The sequence below is a fragment of the Danio rerio genome, chromosome 23, assembly GCF_049306965.1.
Source record: "Danio rerio strain Tuebingen ecotype United States chromosome 23, GRCz12tu, whole genome shotgun sequence".
Classification (NCBI taxonomy): domain Eukaryota; kingdom Metazoa; phylum Chordata; class Actinopteri; order Cypriniformes; family Danionidae; genus Danio; species Danio rerio.
In genome coordinates, this window is record NC_133198.1 from 45,458,722 (window position 1) to 45,480,304 (window position 21,583).

The window sequence follows — 21,583 nt, forward strand, 5'->3', positions numbered from 1 at the left end:
TCTTCAGAACACATGCACACAGCACTGCATGCACTGATGTTTTCTTGAATCCCGCGCACAAAATATTTTTAATGATTATCTGTCTATTTAAATTATATAAATTTAGTTTTTAAACTTAAAACACACTTGTGCTGTAAGCTATTATGCACATAGAATACTATTGTATTAACAAGTTCACCGACAGATCAAACCTTTTGGTGAAAAAAAAAATATATATATATATATAAATCTACTGCCTCTTTGCAAACTTATGAAATGTGATTTATATTTAAATTGCACTGTAAAAAATGTATTGCATTAATTAAATGCACTAAATCTTCAATCTATATTTTATAGATAGATAAGTATAGATAAAAAATTAATAAATAAATAACTGCATAACTGGATAGATAGATAGATAGATAGATAGATAGATAGATAGATAGATAGATAGATAGATAGATAGATAGATAGATAGATAGATAGATAGATAGATAGATAGATAGATAGATAGATGGATGGATGGATGGATGGATGGATGGATGGATGGATGGTCATAAATCAATAGATAAATAATAAATAAATGAATAGATGAATAAATAAATAAACGAATTAATAAATACATGAATGAATAAATAAGCAAATAAATAAATAAATAATACAATATAGTATGGTATTAATGTCGTTTTTTTGTCAGGACATTTTTCATTTATTTTCAATGCATTTTTTTTTACGATTTTGGGTGGGACGGTGGGTCAGTGGTTAGCACTGTTGTCTTACAGCAAGAAGGTCGGTGGTTTGAGTCTGTGCTGGAATTTCTGTGTAGTGTTTGCATGTTCTTTCCGTGTTGGTGTGGGTTTCCTCCGGGTGCTCCGGTTTCCCCCACAGACCAAAGACATTCACTGTAGATGAATTGGCCGTTGTGTGTGTGAATGTAAAAGTGTATGGGTGTTTACCAGCACAAGGCCATCCGCTGCTAAAAACATATGCTGGAATAGTTGGAGGTTCATTCCGCTGTGCCAACCTTTGAAATGCATGCTAAGTGAAATAAATGAATGACTGATTTTAGACAGATGAATAAGTAAATAAACAAATAATTAAATGGATAGATAAGTAAATAAATAAATAAATAGATGAATAAATAAATTAAGAATAATAAATAAATAAATAAATAAATAAATAGATAAATTCATAAATAGATGAATACATAATTAATTATGAATGATTAAATACATAGATGAATAAATAAATAAAGATAGATAGATAGATAGATAGATAGATAGATAGATAGATAGATAGATAGATAGATAGATAGACATAAATAAATAAATAAATAAATAAATAAATAAATAAATAAATAAGCATATAAATAAATAGAAAAATTTATTAATAGATAGATAGATAGATAGATAGATAGATAGATAGATAGATAGATAGATAGATAGATAGATAGATAGATAGACAGACAGATAGACATAAATAAATAAATAAATAAATAAATAAATAAATAAATAAATAAATAAGCATATAAATAAATAGAAAAATTAATAGATAGATAGATAAATAGATAGATAGATAGATAGATAGATAGATAGATAGATAGATAGATAAACATAAATAAATAAATAATTAGATAAGTAAATAAATAAACAAATTTAGTGTTAAACAGTTTAGGTGATTAAATAAATAAAGATTAATGATTAAATAAATAGATAAATAAATAAAAAGATTAATAAATACATAAATGAATAAGTAAATAAATAAACAGACAGACAGACAGACATAAATAGATAAATGAACAAATAAAAACATGAATAAATAAATAAATACATGAATGAATGTTATTAAAATGTACTGAGTTTTCTGTCTGGACATTTTTCATTTATTTTATGTGCATTTTTGTTAAACGTAAAACACAATGCATTTCAAAATACAGCTGAAACAACTGTTAAGATTCTTTGCCAATAATACAGCACACTGTGCTCTTTTATTATAGATTTTTTTTATCAGATTGTAACTTGAGCAACACCAAGGTCATGGGGTCAATTCCCAGTGCATGCATGAACCGACAAAACATAAATCACTCTGGATAAAGCATCTGTCAAATGCATAAACGCACACAACATTGTGCTTCTCGTCCACATCCAAACTGGGTTTCTCTTGCAAAATAAGCCAAATATTTTTTTTTTAAAGAGCCCATTCTAATTTAGCTGAAACGGCAGATAGCATCACCGACCCGCTTTAAACGCTGCGAGGCTAAGCAGCACTTGCTTAATGTACAATTACTAAGAGCATTTGTATGATTGGAGAATAATCCCCGGCCGCCACAGCAAATGGCCTGTGGAGCTTTTATTTTTAGGCGTATTTGAGAATCATAACGGTGGGGTTTTAGTTGAAGCGCACGACTCAAAATGAAAAAATAGAGGAAAAAAAGAAACGCCACCTTTTTTTTTTTTGCTTTTTATTTAGTTGTTGGAGTAACACAGAGTGTGTGACACTACAGAAATTATATTGTTACATATTGGTATATTGTTACAGATTTTCGTGTTTTTAGTCAGAAGTACAGCCTGTGTGAATAAACTATGTCTGTTTTATAAAAAAAAAGATATTAATAATTTAGATGCCTTTTATAGTTTAGATTTGTATAATTATACAAAAATAAAACTATAAAATATTATGCAGATTAATATAATAAGGTCTCTGTCAGTTGAAATGAAATGTTTTCTCACTAAATTCAGCCTAATTTTCTTAATTCACTGACAGATTCTCTTGTTTTAAGCAGAAACTATTTTTTTAAGTAAATGCATCTTGTATTTGTATTTAAATATTTGAATAAGCTTTATTTATTGTTTAGAAAATTGTAATAAAAAATCCAGATAAATATTAATATTAATACTAACTGTGCAATGCATATGAAAAACCTAATATCCCAATATCTGAAATCTCAACAGTTCAAAAATAAAAAATGTATTGATCAGATTTTATTATTAATATTATTATGCTCTTTTAGTTCCTCAGTCCAGGCTGAAACGTAGAGGGGACAGAGCTTTCTCTGTGGCGGGTCCTCGGTTATGGAACACCTTGCCCCTTGAGATTAGGATGGCTCAATCATTATCTATTTTTAAATCACTTCTTAAAAGTACCTTTTTAGTTTGGCTTTTTAAGATTATTTTAATAGTCCTTTCTACTGCTACATTGTTAAAGACGTTTCTCTTGCCTTATTTCTATGTTTTAAATTCTTTCTTTTTATTTTTACCTTGTCTTATGTACAGCACTTTGGTCAGTCTTGTGACTGCTTTTAAATGTGCTCTATAAATAAATAAACTTGAACTTATTAATGTAATGCAAATTGAGAAAATTACATCAGCATCAAAACCCAACTTTTTCTTATATTTATGTTCAGTTATTTCATGTTAAAAGCAATGAAAATGGTCTATTTTTGCCACAAAAGTAAAATTACTAAATCAAAAAAAAGCAGCCTGAGAAAAATGCTAATATTAATATAAGCAAAATAAACCCAATTGGACAAAATGATGCCATGTCTTACGTGAGTAGGGAAAGGTTTTGGAGTGTATTTTAATGCTTTGCCCCTCCCCACACACACACACACACAATATTATGTCTGATAATATTTTTTTTTTTCTGGAGAAAGTCTTATTTGTTTTATTAGGTCTAGAATCAAATAATAAAAAAATTAAAAACCATTTTAAGGTCAAAATAATTAGCCTCTTTAAGCTACTTTTTCGATAGTCTACAGAACAAACCATCGTTATACAATAACTTGCCTAATTACCCCAACCTGCCTAGTTAACCTAAGTAACCTAGTTAAGCCTTTAAATGTCACTTTACGCTGTGTAGAAGTGTCTGGAAAAATCTTGTCAAATATTATTTACTGTCATCATGACAAAGATAAAATAAATCAGTTATTAGAGATGAGTTATTAAAACTATTGTGTTAAAAAAAAATTTTGTTAAAAAAAAACAGATATCAGGGGGAAAAAAAACGGGGGGTTAATAATTCAGGGGGGCTAATAATTCTGACCGATGTATCGCATATACGATAAATGCAATAAACGTATAGCATGTGTGATAAATTATAGTTATTTTTGCATTACTTACTCCCAGGGCCGTTTACATCTATGTTGTATTTTAGTTACACCATGTTGATCAAATTTTTTTGTGAGGTGGGTCGATAGCCCAATGCTCCAACCTGGAGCACCAGTGCATACACATAAACACCAATGGTGGAAAATAAACACTAATGGTGGAAAATGACAACAATCAATCAGAGTCCGAATGTCTGCATTGTTTTTCGCTCATTCATAATGTTTTTGAGACTAAATGTTTTCTTTTTTTTTTTTGTCTCCATTCAATCAGAAAAGTATATTTAATCTGTTTATTTTAATATCGTTAAATAAATAAACACCTACAGTTGAAGTCAGATTTTTTTAGCCCCCCTGAATTATTAGCCCTGCTGTTTATTTTTCCACCATCTTCTGTTTAACGGAGAGAGGATTTTTTCAACACATTTCTAATCATAATAGTTTTAATAACTCATCTCTAATAACTGATTTATTTTATCTTTGTCATGATGACAGTAAATAATAGTTGACTAGACATTTTTCAAGACACTTCTATACAGCTTAAAGTGACATTTAAAGGCTTAACTAGGTTAATTAGGTTAACTAGGCAGATTAGAGTAATTAGGCAAGTGATTGTATAACGATGGTTTGTTCTGTAGACTATCGGGGGAAAAAAATGTTTTAAAAAAATTAAACACTGCTTTTATTCTGGCTCATATAAAACAAACAAGACTTTCTCCAGAAGAAAAAAATTAGATTTCAGATGCAAAAGCCGCTAAATGTCACTTCCGCCAAAAATGAGCTAAAGACATTGATTGAACACATTAAATACGTAGTACACCATTAAAAAATAGATTTGCTTCAAATCATCTAAATACCAGGGTCAGCTCATTTAGAAATAACAGTTTGTTGGCAAAATCCTCCAAACGCCACCTGCCCATGGCAGCAAAAGCCGCTATATCCCGAGAACCAATCAGAAGGCTGGAATCGAATCGTATGTTTTCAATGTAGCAGCGGGCTGATACACCGGCTTTTATGAGGAGACTGTCTTATTCTGCTTTCGATTTGGATTTTAAAAGACGGAGGTTGATGAACTGCATAAGCCTGTCCGGCTGTCAGTGAATGGCAAATGAAAACGTCCCTTACCTCAAAACTCTCTGCATTATAAGAAAAAGAAAACACAATGTACAGTCGGAAGTGTAGCATGCATTCATAACCATTTTTTGAGCAGTGAGGCTACTTTGAGTCGGATTTACTAAACATTAAACAGCAACTCCATTTCACGAGTTAAGATGCTGTTCTTTTATCCCACGTGGATGCTATGAGGATAAACAAGAGACGAAAAAGAGACCAAGACTGTAGCCCCTTTCACACATACAGACCTTTCCGGAAAATTACCGACAATTTTCCGGAAAGCTGTGTATGTGTGATCAGGCCCTTTTTGAAAATACCGGTAAATTCGTTCTGGCTATTTTCCAGAAAGAGAAGTTGTAACATTACCGGTAATTTGCCGGAACGCTGCGCTATGTGAACACCGAAGGAAGATTGCCGGAAAAGCGCGTACACGTCTAGAACGTGCTGATGTGAGACGACTGCTTTAGCCAATCAGAACAGTCAGACGCATTCACGTCCGCGATGTTTAGGAGAATAAAAGCCTTTGAATATTTTTCCAGACGCATTTAGCTGCTAGATGTTAGTCAGACAACATTTATATGTTCATCTTAACGCCGTGTAAATAATTATCGATAAGATGCTTATGATAAGCCGTTGTTTGTTTACCTTCAAGCTTTGCGTGTGCCCATGAAACAGCCCGTGAGCACCAGCACACACACATATCATGTTCATCTCGATATGCGAAAGCGTTCCTCAATATTTTTATCGAAGTGGTTCACAATACTGATCCATCCACAGAGTTTGTAATGTTGACAAATGCTTACAAACACAAGCGCAGCCGTTTAAAGCTCATTTCTGGTTGATGATGTCAGAATTTACCAGTATTTTGGAATGGATGTGTGAATGCTCTTTTCTGGAAAAATTCCGTAACTTCCTCGCCTGTGTGAACAGCGCTTTTTTGAATTTACCGGTAAAGTCGTTCCAGAAATGTTCCATATATTTACCGGTATCACTGTGTGAAAGGGCCTTGTGAGTATGTTGAGAATAAATGACAGCTTCTAAAATTGTGTGAAAGGCATCGCCTTTTTGCCCAGTAGGCCTGCATTGTGATTTATCTGCGAATGTAAGCTATTTTTAAAAGATAAATAAAGTTTATAAAACTATACACTATTTATATTACTTCATAATACCTATTAGTCTGATAATCTTTGTACATTAATGGACTATACACATGCATATATTGATGTTTCATAATGTTTTACACTACATTATTCGAATCTACCAAGCTTAGCTAACAATGTTTACAATGTTCTACTTGCATTAAATCTAAATCCAAACATCAGAAATGACAACAAATTGTTAAGATTTAATTAATGGCAGTTTTAATGTTATTGACTAATGCACTTATTGACAGATTTCATTCATTAATTTTCCTTCTGCTTTTCCCCTGGTTTATCTCAATCAGTGTTGGAATGAACCGCCACTTTATGTGGTTTAGGTGGTTTGTGTATGTGTTTTATGTTTGGTAAACTAATTTCTAACTGCATCTTTTCTGATTTTCAACTATTACACTGTCTTGTCCCAATATGCGGATTTAGAGGGTTTTTGCATAAAAAGCGCAAAAGGATTTTGCTGATTTTGACGCAAGAGAAAATCTACCTTGTTAAAAACCAAAGAATTGTCTAAAGTGACATTTATGAAAAAAGATATTTTATTTACTAGCTAATAACCTTATTATTATCTATAAAATGAAACGTCTGAACCTAATAATAGGAGCCTGATAGAAAATGCTCATTTACAAGAAAAAAGGTCTGATGGATTTAGAGGGTTTTGCATCTGAACTCTTTATATATTATCAGACATACTGTGAAAATGTCCTTGCTCTGTTAATAATCATTTGGGAAAATATATATACAGTTGAAGTCAGAATTATTTGCCCCCTTTTGATTTTTATTTTCTTTTTTAAATATTTCCCAAATGATGTTTATCAGAGCAAGGACATTTTCACAGTTTGTCTGATAATATTTTTTCTCCTAGAGAAAGTCTGATTTGTTTTATTTCGGCTAGAACAAAAGCAGTTATTAATTTTTTAAACACCTTTTTCAGGAAAAAATTATAAGCCCCTTTAAGCAATTTTTTTTGATAGTCTACAGAACAAGCCATCGTTAAACTATCTTGCCTAATTACCCTAACCTGCCTAGTTAACCTAATTAACCTAGTTAAGCCTTTAAATGAAACTTTAAAATGAAATTGAAAAATATCAAGTAAAATATTATTTACTGTCATCATGACAAAGATAAAATAAATCTGTTATTAGAAATAAGTTTTTAAAACTATTATGCTTAGAAATGTGCTGAAACAATCTTCCCTCCATTAAACAGAAATTAGGGAAAAAATAAAAATAAACAGGGGCACTAATAATACAATGGGGCTAATAATTCTGACTTCAACTGTATGTATATATATATGTATGTGTATATATATATATATATATATATATATATATATATATATATATATATGTATGTGTATATATATATATGTATGTGTATATATATATATATATATATATATACACATACATACATATATATATATATATATATATATATATATATATACACATACATACATATATATATATATATATATATATATATATGTATGTATGTGTATATATATATATATATATATATATATATATGTATGTGTATGTATATATATATATATATATATATATATATATATATATATATATATATATATATATATATATGTATATATACACATACAGTTGAAGTCAGAATTATTGTATATATATATTAATATATATACATATATATGTATATATTATTATTGTATGTATATATTAAATCAAAGGAGGTAGAATAATTCTGATTTCACCTGTAATAGAAATCATTATATCATAAGAAATAGCGGTATCAAAATGGAGCCTTTTCACATTTCCGTGTATATTTGTTAGAGGATGTTGTCACAGTTTGTAAACTTAGAGCGAATGGGAGAATATGCATTTTTTTACAATACTATTAGTTTAAATAATAAAAGTTAAACTCCACCATGGTGTTAACAAGACTTACACAAAAAGGAAAAAAAAGACTGATAAGAGCAGACAGAAGAGAAGACAATGTCAAATTTACAGTCCCACCTCCATCCACATTGCATTAAGGCCGCTTTATCATCTGCATCGAGTGATTGGCGTGACTCAGGCTTGCATTTATAATTCTGCGTGCTGTTTGTGTTGCTCTGCAATAAGACTTCTGAAACTCTAGCAGGTTTGTATGTGCATTTGCGTGAGTTACTTCGCTGGCGTTTAGTTTTTTCTGAATGCTACCCTAATGTACAAGTAGCTCAAACTCCCTCATTCTGAGGTGGTAACCGGCAAACGTGCAACAATATTAATCATAAGCTAAACACAAAACAAAACTTTACATCTAGAGCTCCTTCATGGGACTCGACACTTGTGAACACTCGCTCCAACAGGTTCGCTCGGCTCTCGATCCCACCCACACTGGTCACAGAAACCAAGCCGACCAATCACAGAGCTTGCGTTATTGTGACGTTTAGTTACAAATTTTGAGAGGTTCATGTACGCGCCAGCCACAGCGATGTGACCGTGCGAATGCTGCACCGTAGCCTTCTATAGAAGTACAAATCAGCCTCTTGTACAAACTATTATTAATTATTATGTAATCTGATGATATAAAACATACATAAATACATTTAAATGTTCATATGTTTTAAAAAGAAATCTAAATATTAAAAACTTTCATGTATTTTAAGATGCTGATGACCTTTAAACGCATCTTGTGAAAAGGGTCAACAACAATATTACATATTTTTCCGATATCTTTAAACCCTATTGAGTGTTGGGTCAAAAGTAGGACTAACCTGCTCCGAGAGGTTTTTGGAGCGCAAGAAGAAGCCGAGCAAACATCCGATAACCACAGCCAAAACCGAGAGGATCAGCAGGCCGTTCTGCTTACAGACTCCCTTCACTCGCACCCAAACTGCGTCCAGCGCCACGGCCATCGTGAGTCCCGCGTCCACAAAACACCAGCCACACTAGCAGATCTCCATAAATCCAGCGTCCAGATGCAGATGGCAGAGCGAAGGGACTTACAGATGCGGATAATACCAGCGCTCTTTGTACTCAGGCCCAAACACTCATACTCTTTCCCTTCGGTTCTCGTCCTTCTTCACTATGCGCCGACACACTAAGAAGATCATAACATTTTAAGCATCCACTGTTTTCTGACCATTGGGGATGGGGGTGGCTCCGCCCAGATTCCAGCTCAGCCAATGGGAAGCAAGCAACAGTTGGTGTTGTCGTGCTTCAATCCTATTAGTCAAAGCATGCTGTGTGAAGAGGGCTCTGTGGCCTGGATTACACACGCACGCACACACACACACACACACACAGCATCAAATGAAGATCAAACTGGCTGGATCTGTTTGTTAATGACACTGAATGAAGGGAAAGAGTCTGATTTATTGGTGTGTGAATGTTTGGATGTTTCCAATTCCTTATTTTTACACATTTTGGGAAAAACCTATTTCTCTTGTTTTTATTAACAAATAAATTTCAGAGGTAAAAAAAGAGGATTTATGAAAATAAAATTAATAAATATGTATATAAGCAAGTTTATGCTTGAATAAGGATTGATATCTCTCAATGGGGCTTGAATCTCATGATTTAAGTTACATTTTTCTGCCCCTGCTGGCACATAGATGTTTTTTCTTGTTTTATGCACTGACTGACTTTTTTGTTTTTTAGAAAACAACTTATTTTAGGGATGTTTAGGATATTTAAACTGAAAAACAAGCACTAGTAAAATAAATCTGCTGTTTAGATATGCTACAAAATACAAAGAATTTTTTTTATTTAAGATTACTTTGGCAAGATGCAAGTAAAAACAAAACTTTCAAACAATACATTAGATGTTTCCACACAAATAAAACTGGCAAAAGTGACTTTCCATACAAAGCATGTTAAATTTAGGTAAAGTGTATTTAATTTTTTTTTTTTTAATTTTTATTCATTTTCTTTCGGCTTAGTCCCTTTATTAATCTGGGGCACCACAAGATAATGAACTGCCAACTTCAGCATATGTTTTATACAGGGGATGTCCTTCCAGGTGCAACCCATCACTGGGAAACGCTCTTCCACTCTCATTCACACTCATACACTATGGACAATTTTCGCTTACCCAATTTACCTGTACCACCTGTATCTTTGGACTTGTGGGGGAAACCTGCAGGAAACCCATGCTAACACGGGGAGAACATGCAAACTCCACACAGAAACACCAACTGACCCAGCTGGGACTCAAACAAGCAACCTTTAGTGCTAACCACTGAGCCACCATGTCACCCTTGTTTAATTTAATTTAATTTTATTGTTGTGATGTGCAGTAAAATGCATTTCAGAGGCTGTCTACTCAGGATGTCTGCGGGGTCCTAAAAAGTATTAAAAGTTGATAAATCAATTATGGGAAAATGTAGGCCCTTAAAGGCATTAAAAAGTCTTAATTGCATTTTTACGAGGTCCTAAAGTCAAGTCCAAAATAGTCAAGAGCAGAGCTGCGTCCCAAATGGCACACTATACACTATGCACTCATGCACTATGTACTTATGCACTTACACTCTCAACAGGATAGTATATGTATGTAGTGGCGTCCCAAATGGCACACTAATGTTTTTTTACTAAGCGGAAATTCAAACCGTTTCCCTGATGACGTTTGACGGTTGCCAAATCAGTGAAATAAACAACCAAATTATCAGATAATACCTGCCGTGAGTATTGCCGCATTCACCATCGGGAGGCACTATAATCACTCTCGTAGGAGAACTTTACTTTCACCATCCAAAATAAATTAAATTATTCAACATGTGTGTCCGATAGCTCCGCCCCTTCCGCTACGTAAGCAAACCTGCGGTCGTTCAGTGCGTGAAGTGTCCATCATTACACACTTCATTTTAACGGCTGAATGAGTGCATCATCCGGGTAATTAAAGTGCACTTATTATTATTAGAGTTTTCAGTGTGAACACACTACTTACACTATTTATACTACAAAATGGCATAGAATAGTGCATAGGTATGCGATTTGGGATGCAGATCTGGTCATGGAAGGCCGGTGTCCTGCACAGTTTAGCTCCAACACTAATCAAACACACCTGAATAAGCTAATCAGTGTCTTCAAGAGCATCTGTGCTCTGCGTCTCACGCCTTCAAACGCCTCCACACGGAGAGCACCAAATACATCCCAGGTTTGTTTTTTTTGCAGTTTTTGTTTTTGCAAATCCACCAGAGGCTGCTGTGTACACTTTTTCAATCTCAAATTTCTTTCGCGAGTGCCGTTCACGCCTGCTTTTCTCATGTAAGTCCACCAGAGGCCGCTGTTGACTGGCTGACTAGCCGATCGACTGACCCACCTTCCTCTTTCCCTAATCCCCCCCCTCCAACCAATAGTGTTTTCAAAGCATTGAATGACCCGCCCACTTCCCTAAACACAACTGACAGTGTTTAAAAAAAAATCCAGAAAAGCAAAAGCCATTGTGGTCGCCTGGTTTTTACCACATTTTTAGATTTTACCACATTCTCACCCCGTTATTTACTTGTTTATTTTATTGTTTGCCTTTTGTTTTTGTCTTACCTGCAGGTTTTGTCCTACCTGCTTTCTGGAATCACTCTTCACTAAACTCAAACCCTGTCGTCATGGTCATCTCCTCTCTGCATCTCAAGTCCGCTGACGAACATGGTGAGCCACTGGGCAAACTGGTAACAGCAGGAAAGGCGTCCATTTGGAGGTAAGCAGTCAGCTAGTAGAGCGAAAAGAAACGGCTTCATACCACCCTGCAGTGTTCTTTTTAAACACAAAAAGCAGACATGCGTACTTCTGGCTACATAATTCACACTCTCCTGAAATGTATATAGGGCTACTCTTTCAGAATGAGCCTATGTTGGTAGATATTCTGCACAGTCAATGTTTTTTTTTGTACAAGAGCTGAGAGAATGACATAATCCCACACACATCTCCACTCCTCATTCACAATTAATCCAGAGCAGCGGAGGCTAAGCATTGCTCTCCAGCTGTCTTACTCTCATCAATGACTCTCAGAAGAGACACAAACACTGCAGCGAGCCAATGAGTAAAGAGCTTTTAATGGAGCGTGAGCTGAAAGAGTCTTGCAGAGAAACACTCGCCTGTCAGATGCTTTATTAAAACCCACTGAACCCCTGCGTGTGAACACCATACGCATGATGATGGAGCTAAAGGAGGAGGAAACAGATCCAAATAAACAGCACTGCAGTTCGGTGTGTACAGTTTAAGCTCAAATCGTTAGACCTCCTGTGAAACATTGATTTTATTTTTTCTTTAAATATTTCCCAAGTTTGATAGTGGCTTGAGAAAGCAAACATACTGTTATACTACATAAACTTCTTCCGGCTTCATCTTCTTCTTAGACTATTTTTGTATGCATTTCCTTCTAGACCATTAATACTACAACCACCAAACTAACCCCAAACTATACTGAATTAAGTTGCTATATCTGTTCCAACTGATCTGACTTACGGTTTTCCGAAAACTGATCTGGAAAATTTGGAAAAGTCCCATTGATTTAACATTGGACCAAACTTTGTGACCTCATAACTTTGCCCCAGACTGTCATACAGACTTAAGGTTGGGCTCATTTAACTCAGACTACCAATCTGCCAATCACTAATCACCTTTCAATTTACTAGCCACACCCTAGCAACCACTTACGGTACCCTAGTAACTGTCCCATAGGCTTCCATTGTAAAAAAAAAAAAAAAAAAAAAAAACTGCATATTTGAATTTACATTGGACATACTAGCAACATACCAGTACATGCTAACAATATACTAATCCATACTAGAATCATACTAATCCATACTAGCAATATACTAATTCTTACTAGAAACATAGTTAGGACATAATCATAATAATGCTAGAATCATGCTTACAAATTTACTCATCTCTCTATGCCAACTGATTCAAACATCTTAACTACTTATATTATTTAGACTTTAAAGCTTCTTCAATCGGTGGTTCATTCCGCTGTGGCGACCTCGGATTAATAAAGGGACTAAGACAAAAAGAAAATTTATAAATGAACTTCTTCAACCATTCAGACTAGGCTTTCCCAAGCCACCATAAAGTTTGTCCTTGATTATTATTATCTTTGTGTTATGTTTTTTTTTTTTCTGGTAAAGAAAGTCTTGTGTATTTAAGTTTGTCTGGATTAAAAGCATATTTAACTATTTTTAAGGTCGATATTATTAACCCCCTTAGAAAATTATTAGTTTTTGATTGTCTACAGAACAAACCACTGTTGTCCAAATGACTTGTGTAATTAAGCTAACTTGATTAATCAGCCTAGTTATGTCTTTAAATGTCACTTTAAGCTGAATACTAGTATTTTGCCACAAAAAACTAGTAAAATATTATATTTTGTCGTCATATAAAAGACATGAAATTAGTTAATAGAAATAAGTTATTAAAACTATTATGTTTGGTAATGTGTTGAGAATTATTATCCCCTTTGAATTTAAATATTTCCCAAATGGCAATCAACAGAGCAAGGAAATTTTCACAGTATTTATTCATTTATTCATTTTCTGCCGCTTTTCCGGGGCCGGGTCACCGGGGCAGCAGTCTTAGGAGAGAACCGCAAACCAGACATGCCTGGAATCTTCCTAGGTAGGCATCCAGGAGGCATCCAAAACAGATGCCTGAGCAGCAGCTCTACTCCGAGCTCCTCCCGGGTGTCAGAGCTCCTCACCCTATCCATAGTGTGCGCCTCGCCAACTTGCGAAGGACTCATTTCGGCCGCTTGTATCTGAGATCTTGTGCTTTCAGTCATGACCCAAAGCTCAAGGACATAGGTGAGAGTAGGAACGTAGATTGACCGGTAAATCGAGAGCTTTGCCTTTCAGCTGAGCTCCTTTTTCACCACAACGGACCGGTACATCGACTACATTACTGCTGCTGCACCAATCCTCCTGTCAATCTCACGTTCCATCCTTCCCTCACTCGTGAACAAAACCCCAAGATACTTAAACTCGTCCACCTGGGGTAAGGACTTTCCTCCAATCTGGAGATGACAAACCTCCATTTTCCTGTGGAGCACCATAGCCTCGAACTTAGAGGTGCTGATTCTCATACCAGCCGCATCACACTCACCAGCAAACCGCACCAGTGCATACTGAAGGTCCATGTTCGCTAAAGCCAACAGAACAACATCGTCTGCGAATAACGGAGATGAAATCTTGTGGTCCCCTAACTGGACCCTCTCCTGCCCAAGACTGGGCCTTGAAATTCTGTCCATAACAATTGTAAATATAATTGGTTCATTGTGTTTTTCATACATGCAGACATACATGTACAGTATGTCTGATAATATTTTTTTCTTTTAGAGAAAGTCTGATTTGTTTTATTTGGGCTAGAATAAAAGCAGTTATGAATTTTTTAAAACCCATTTTAAGGTCAAAATTATTAGCCCCTTTAAGCTATATTATTTTTTATAGTCTACAGAACAAACCATCATTATACAATAATTTGCCTAATTACCCTAACCTGCCTAGTTAACCTAATTAACCTAGTTAAGCCTTTAAATGTCACTTTAAGCTGTATAGAAGTGTCTTGAAAAATATCTATTAAACTATTATTTACTGTCACACTGTGGTGTATGGTAAAAATTATTATTATTATTTTTTTTTTCAAATTTGCCATCCTACCGCACAACCCGAAGTGTTTGCTATTGCAACCGGTCTTTTTTTGCAACTGGTATGCGTGGTTGAACCTGTGTGATGTCATGTGTGACGTAGGTTGGTAATTCCTCTATAGTTAATGTGATTTATCAATATCTGGAATTATTATAGCCACAATAACCGTGCTGTGAAAAAATCTAGTATCCTCACAGCCCTATTAGAAAACTAAAATGCTATATAAAACACTAATAAAGAAGTCGATGGATGACAGCATTCTTCAAAATATCTACTTTTGCGTTCAACTAATGTAAGAAACTCCAAATAGGTTTTGATCATCTTTTTAACTTTTTTTTAAATTGAACTATCCCTTCATTTACATTTTTTTTAAATTTGCAAAGCAAGATTTATAGATATTAGAATGCATGATGATGAGTTTATCATGATATTCGTGATAGTTTTTTTTTTTCAGAAATTTTCTGAGAAAATAGCTGATTTAGCTAGAAAAACATACAGAAAAAGGAGGCTCACAGCTGTAGATGATTGCAGTAAAAGCTTCCTTCATACTGAATCATAATATATATTTATCTACAAGAACAACTCTTCACCCTTACACCGCAAAGAGAAATCTACGGGTCGGCCATTAAGCTCTACGGGTCAGAATATAAAGGGTTTACAGGCCTGGCTGGCACAGAGAATTGTAGTTTTCATGCTCTGGCTTTCAGACAAAATGCCATATTTAAGCCAGTGGTGGAGGTGGCTTTAATAACACTTTTACCACAGCTTACAGAAGACACCCACTGAAATGTCAGACTCGCTGAAATGAGTCTAACAATAGCTGTACCACTCCAAATACCACACAGATAATGTTTTATAACTGACCCTTTTAGACTTTGATCCTAATCATGCTGTTTTAGTGACTGTCACTTTAAATTCAAATGAGATTGTACACTTTTCAAAAGAAGGCGAAGCTACAAATGCCTGTGTGTCAGCATAGTGGCAGATTCAAAAACAAGACTAACGTCCTATGCCAATGAGGGTGAGATCCAACCCAGGCTCATTCTAAGAATGTATCCCTATGTATTTCTGGGGAGTGCCAAATACATCCCAAGAGGTATTGTTTTTTTTTGTTTGTTTGTTTGTTTTTTTGTTTTGTTTTTTTGTTGTTGTTTTTTTTGCAGTTTTTGCTTTCACAAATCCAGCAGAAGCCGATGTGTACGCATTGAGTTCTCAACTTTCTTGCAAGAGTGCCATTCACACCTGCTCTTCTCGTGTAAATCCACCAGAGGCCGCTATCGACTGACTGACTGAACGACCGACTGACCTATTGACTCACCCACCCTTCTCCTTTCCTAAACCCAACCGACAGTGTTTTCAGAAGAAATCCGGAAAAAGCAAAGCCTTTGCTTGATTTTTACCACGTTTTCAGATTTTACCACATTCTCACCCTGTTATTTACTTGTTTATTGTATTTTTTGGCTTTTGTTTTTGTTGTTTTTCACTGGACTCGAACCTCTGGTAATAGCAGGAAAGCCGTCCATACAGAGGTAAGCAGTCAGCTGCTAGATCGAAAAGGAATGGTGTCATACCACCCTGTAGAATTTGTTTTAAAGACGAAAAGTACTTCTGGCTATATAATTTGTGATCTCCAGAAATGTATATTCGGGAACATTCTCAGAATGAGCCTATGTTGGAGAGATCATCACTAGTGGGCGGAGCTTTCCCCCTCTGATGACATGTACAAGGAAGAATATCAATCAAAGTGTTTCTGCAGACTGTTTTATCAAAGTGTGATCATAAAAATGTATTGAATAAAATTTTACCATTAGAAGCTGCTTATATTCACAGATTGTTTCCACACTGCTGTGTTTAAACCCTTTTGTAAAAGTGATTTATTTTCCATAACAGGACACCTTTAAATGATACTTTATCACTACCTTTAACCATTAAATTTGATGGATTTGTAAACAAGATTTTAATCAATTAAATTAGTGTAAACAGCTGTTTTTATCCAGTTTTATAAGTTCGGATCAGATCTTACACTTTTATTTTCACAGACATTTTCTGAAACTTGCATAAATAGTTTTTTTGTGCAAATTAAATATCTTTTGTCAATTATATTGAACACTAAATGCAATGTCTCGTCTCTGATCCTACTCTTAAACAGGATGTTCACTGTTAGTCTTAGTCTTTAGTCATAAAATGTCTAAATTGCAAAATCAAGACTTTAGGCCCTAAAAAGTCTTAAATCCGCTGAAATATTGTGCTTTACATCATTTTAAAGAGGTATTTATTATCATATGTCCATTTAAAGGTACCTAATGGAGCCAACATTCATTCAATAACCAACAAAATGTTTATTGAATGAATTCTATTAACCAGTATGGTTTAATTAAGCGGCACAGTGGCTCAGTGGTTAGCACTTTCATCTCACAGCAAGAAGGTTGCGGGTTCAAGTCCTGGCTGAGTCAGTTGGCATTTCTGTGTGAAGTTTGTGTTGGCGTGGCTTTTCCCCCACAGTCCAAACACATGCGCCGTAGCTCAATTGAATAAACTAAATTGCCCATAGTGTATGAGTGTGTGAATGTGAGAGTGTATGGATTTTTCCCAGTACTGGGTTGCAGCTAGAAGTGCATTCGCTGTGTAAAACATATGCCAAAATAGTTGTTGGTTTATTCTGCTGTGACCGCCTCTGATAAAAAAAAGGGACTAAGTCGAAGGAAAATGAATGAATATGGTTTAATTATATTCCTTACAATAGCATTTATTTTAACGGCCATTAGAATAAATACTTCATGCTATAAATACAGCATTTAACCTTGTATAAGTCTACAGCTGTATGCATAATGGTTTTAAAAAAGTCTTTAAAGTCTAAAATTTGACTTTTAGAAACCTGCAGAAAGCCTGTCATAGACTTTTTAAAGAAACAAGTCTGTTTATGTTCTGTAATGCTGTTCTTGAAAGTGTATCGTAATAATAAACTGATAATATGGTATAAATGCTGTTATTCTAGCACCTGTAGTAACACCAAGCATAGACTGAAACTTGAATAAATATTCATAAATGTAACACACAATTCAACATTCAGTCATTATTTACTCCCTCTTATGTTGAACCTGTATAACACTCTTTCACTGAGCACAAAATGAGATATTTGGCAGGATGTTTCTCTCTTTCATTCACTGAAAGCATTCATCCTTGTTCTGAAAATATCTTTTTTGTGTGTGTGCTGTAGGGTCATTGAAATGTTTAGCTTTATACAAAGAACTGCATGGGTCTATTGATAAGTCCTGATTTAGATGTGGACACCCTTGTTCTGTTGCCAAGTTGCCACTTTTCTTGTCCAAAACAAATACAATAATGAGGCAGGAATGTCACGTTTTAACAACTGTGTTTAAACAAATAAATAAATAAATAACAACGCTACGCTGATTATTTTCTGCTTTAAAAACATTCCATAAAAAAGCACTGAATCTAGAAAAACAAGGTTGAAACGTAAACTGAATGGGCGAAATTGTTTGACCAAAACAAAAATGATTGAAAATGGTTACAACCACTAAATCTAACATGTCTAAATACATTCAGTCAAACCCTTGAAGTATTCTGCTTTTTCTGAAGTTAGCATGAATAGCTGTGATTATTTGTTCTTCTTTATTGAGACATACATCTAAGTGTAATAGCTTAAAAAAAAAAATGGGGAGAAAGGGGCAGGACTAGGCCGCGGCGATATCACAAAAAATGATCAGGATTTCATGTTTCATATCATTTGGTGTTGATAAATGTTTTTTTAACAGCACATTCTGGAACATTGTTGTGCTAGTTCCTTCCATACAACTGTAATACATTAGAGATTACTTGTTACTGTCATTTAAAAGTAATCTCTTACCCTACAATGTTAATGATTCAGAATTGTAGTGTTACATGACTCTTATATTACTTTTGAATTACTATCCCCAAAATAACTGCAGAATTAGAACTTTACATTCTAAAATGATCAAATGTCCTGCAGAGCATTTTACATCCAGTAGAAATCAATATGATGTAGCAGAATGACTGTGACCTATCCAGGCTACTAACAATATAGTATATAATTGGCATCGTAAAGGCTCAAGACAATGCAAGAAAGGATGACAGTCAGAATCACAAATGATCTAAGTCTGCTAAAAGTATGGTAAAGGTAAAGTAATTATAATTAAAGGTTAAGTATGTAGCCGGAGCTACGTATGGTTGGATTTCATTTTTTAAGCGAACGATACGGGGCGGTGTGACGCTGTTACTTTTCGTGCTCGACGACTGACTGCGTACCTCCGTGTGGAGTGCTTTCCTGCCGCAACCAGTTTATCCGGTTAGCTCGCCATGTACGTCAGCTGAGTTGAGACGCAGAGAGGAGCTGACCACAATGACTGGGTTTGAGTCCTTGATAACTTGATAAATAAAATGTTACAAAGTGTGTGCAATGGTAAAGGTAGATCGACATCTGTATGGTGTGGATAGTAATGGTACAGTAAACCTCAAACTCTGTAAACAAATTGCAAACGGCAACATTAATTGTGAAGTTGGATGACTACTTTACCAATACTCTAAAAACTCGTTTAGATGGAGAGGATGCACAAGAAAAGAAACCAAAAAGCCACTCTGGTGACATCCTTAAATACTTTTTTAAGCTTTAGTGCATGGTTTCCTTCACCATTTTCAATGCTTGATTTGGCATGTAATGCGCATAATGATATCAACAAGACGTGCACAAAGCAGCCGGGATTAAAAGATCTGTTGAGCTCGCTGTGATCATCAATCATCATCAAATGTGATCAACAATGATGCCTTAAAACAGTGCATGTTTGTAAGGAATTACAGCCATTTTACCGTCTTCATCACCATAGCAATATCGCAACACAAGCTCATTTTAAAAATGTAGTCTCGTGGATGTTTCTGGAGACTGCAAATTATGTATTCGGAGGTACGTATGGCTATATGGCATTTCATTTTTTTAAGCGAACGCTACAGGGCGGTGTGATGCCGTTCCTTTTGGCGCTTACTGGCTGACCGCTTACCTCCATGTTGAGGGCTTTCCAACCGCAACCAGTTTGCCCCATTAGCTCGTCGTGTACGTCAGCTGACTTAAGACGCAGAGAAGAGTTGACCACGACGACGACCGGGTTCGAGTCCGGGAAGAGCAGTTCCAGAAATCAGGCAAGACAAAAACATAATCCAAAAATATAAAATGAACAAGTTCATAACAGCGTGAGAATGTGGTAAAATCTAAAAACATGGTAAAAACTCAGACGAGGGCTTTTCTTCTTCTAGATGGCTTTTGTAAACTGTCTGTTGGGTTTGGGGAAGTAAGCGGGTGGGCAGGTCAATCGGTAAAATTGGTTTGGTTTAGGAAAGGAGGAGGGTGGGTCAGTCGATTGGCCGGTCGCCCAGTCAATCATTCAGTCATTTAGTCGGTCGACAGCGGTATCTGGTGGGTTTACGCGAGAACAGCGCAGGCACGAACGGCACTTGCGAGAGACATCTGAGATACGAAAAAGCGCACACAACGGCCTTGTGGAGTCGCGTAAAACAAAATCTGCAAAAATACGTATCTCCCGGGACGTATTTCGTTGTCTTCAGAAACGTCCACGGGACTACGTTTTCAGAATGAGCTGGGGTTGGCAGTATGTCAGTACAATTATAAAAATTACGCTTCAATCCCGGTTTATGGACTTTAAGTGAAGTTTATTCATAAACTAATTTCGAGAGGATCACATGCTTATGATTTATCACGGCCAGTCTCGCATTTGCTAATCACTAATCTTCCAATCATATGAGCCCTAAGCCACTATAAATAGCCTCAGTTTTCAGTTCACTTTATCTTCATTTGGAAGAAACCCCCCTCCTCCCCTATTCTCCTCCTTTACCTGTGATTGGGCGGCACGGCGGTCCAGTGGTTAGCACTGCGAGCCTCACAGCAAGAACACTGCCAGCCCTAGTTCCATAGGACCGGTGGGTGTTTCTGTGGGGAGTTTGTATGTCCTCCCCGTGTCCGCGTGGGTTTTCCCCGGGTTCTCCGGTTTCCTCCCACCATCCAAAGACATTCAACATACATAACAATCAAGCTTGTCTAATCCCTTACGTTCCCTTAGCTACAGCAGCAGGGGAGTTCTGAGATCCACCGAGCTCGGGCTCCCTTCTTGCTCTGCCAACGGGAGGAAGCCCCGGGCTCGAGGAGCCCTTGAGCTCGGGGCTCTCTCCCGGGACAGCATGCCAAATAAGCTTTGTAAATCATCAGCTAAGTGTGAACTCTTGAAATGAGGTTTATTTTGTACATTAACATAACAGATATCCAAACAGCAGTGGTTATTAAAGTGTATCCTGTCACATTTGCATCGCAAAGTTATATGTGCACGCTGTGTGTCTGTGTGCATGAACTTTGTAATGACATTGTGTGACTCATCGAAAGGCTTCACAACAAATACATCAAATAATCATTGGGAAAGTTCTTACTGTAGTATCTCTTACAAATGTTGCGTGCGATCTGTTTCCTTTGTCAATCACTGTGATGTTTATCTGACGCAGCCGAGGGCGGAGATTGAGGCACACTCTGATAGGGAGGTGGGAATGGTGGTAGGTGGAGAACTAGCATTAAATGCACAGGCAACAAAATCAGATACATTG

The 21,583-nt window shown here is 35.6% G+C and overlaps 2 protein-coding genes across 14 annotated transcripts in view; one reads left to right on the plus strand and one right to left on the minus strand.

The window, feature by feature from the left end:
* The window catches only part of slc1a7b (solute carrier family 1 member 7b), a 144,853-nt gene extending 135,622 nt beyond the window's left edge, over nucleotides 1–9,231 (minus strand). Inside the window, 1 exon segment of the mRNA NM_001190760.1 lies at nucleotides 9,083–9,231. Within this exon segment, the coding sequence (NP_001177689.1) occupies nucleotides 9,083–9,223 (141 nt within the window). The 5' untranslated portion in view covers nucleotides 9,224–9,231.
* The window catches only part of LOC100536524 (protein shisa-like-2A), a 198,033-nt gene that overhangs the window by 81,700 nt on the left and 94,750 nt on the right, over nucleotides 1–21,583 (plus strand). For 9 of the 13 annotated variants that reach the window (XR_012398744.1, XR_012398745.1, XR_012398747.1 and 6 more), the window contains exon 2: nucleotides 11,856–12,003. Coding sequence is in view for 7 of the 13 variants with exons in the window: in XM_073939415.1 (XP_073795516.1) it covers nucleotides 11,856–12,003 (148 nt within the window). In the remaining 6 variants the exon portion in view is untranslated. Of the gene's footprint in view, nucleotides 1–11,781; nucleotides 12,004–21,583 lie in introns of all 13 variants that reach the window. The other 4 variants (XR_012398749.1, XR_012398750.1, XM_073939417.1 and 1 more) reach the window with 1 other exon arrangement.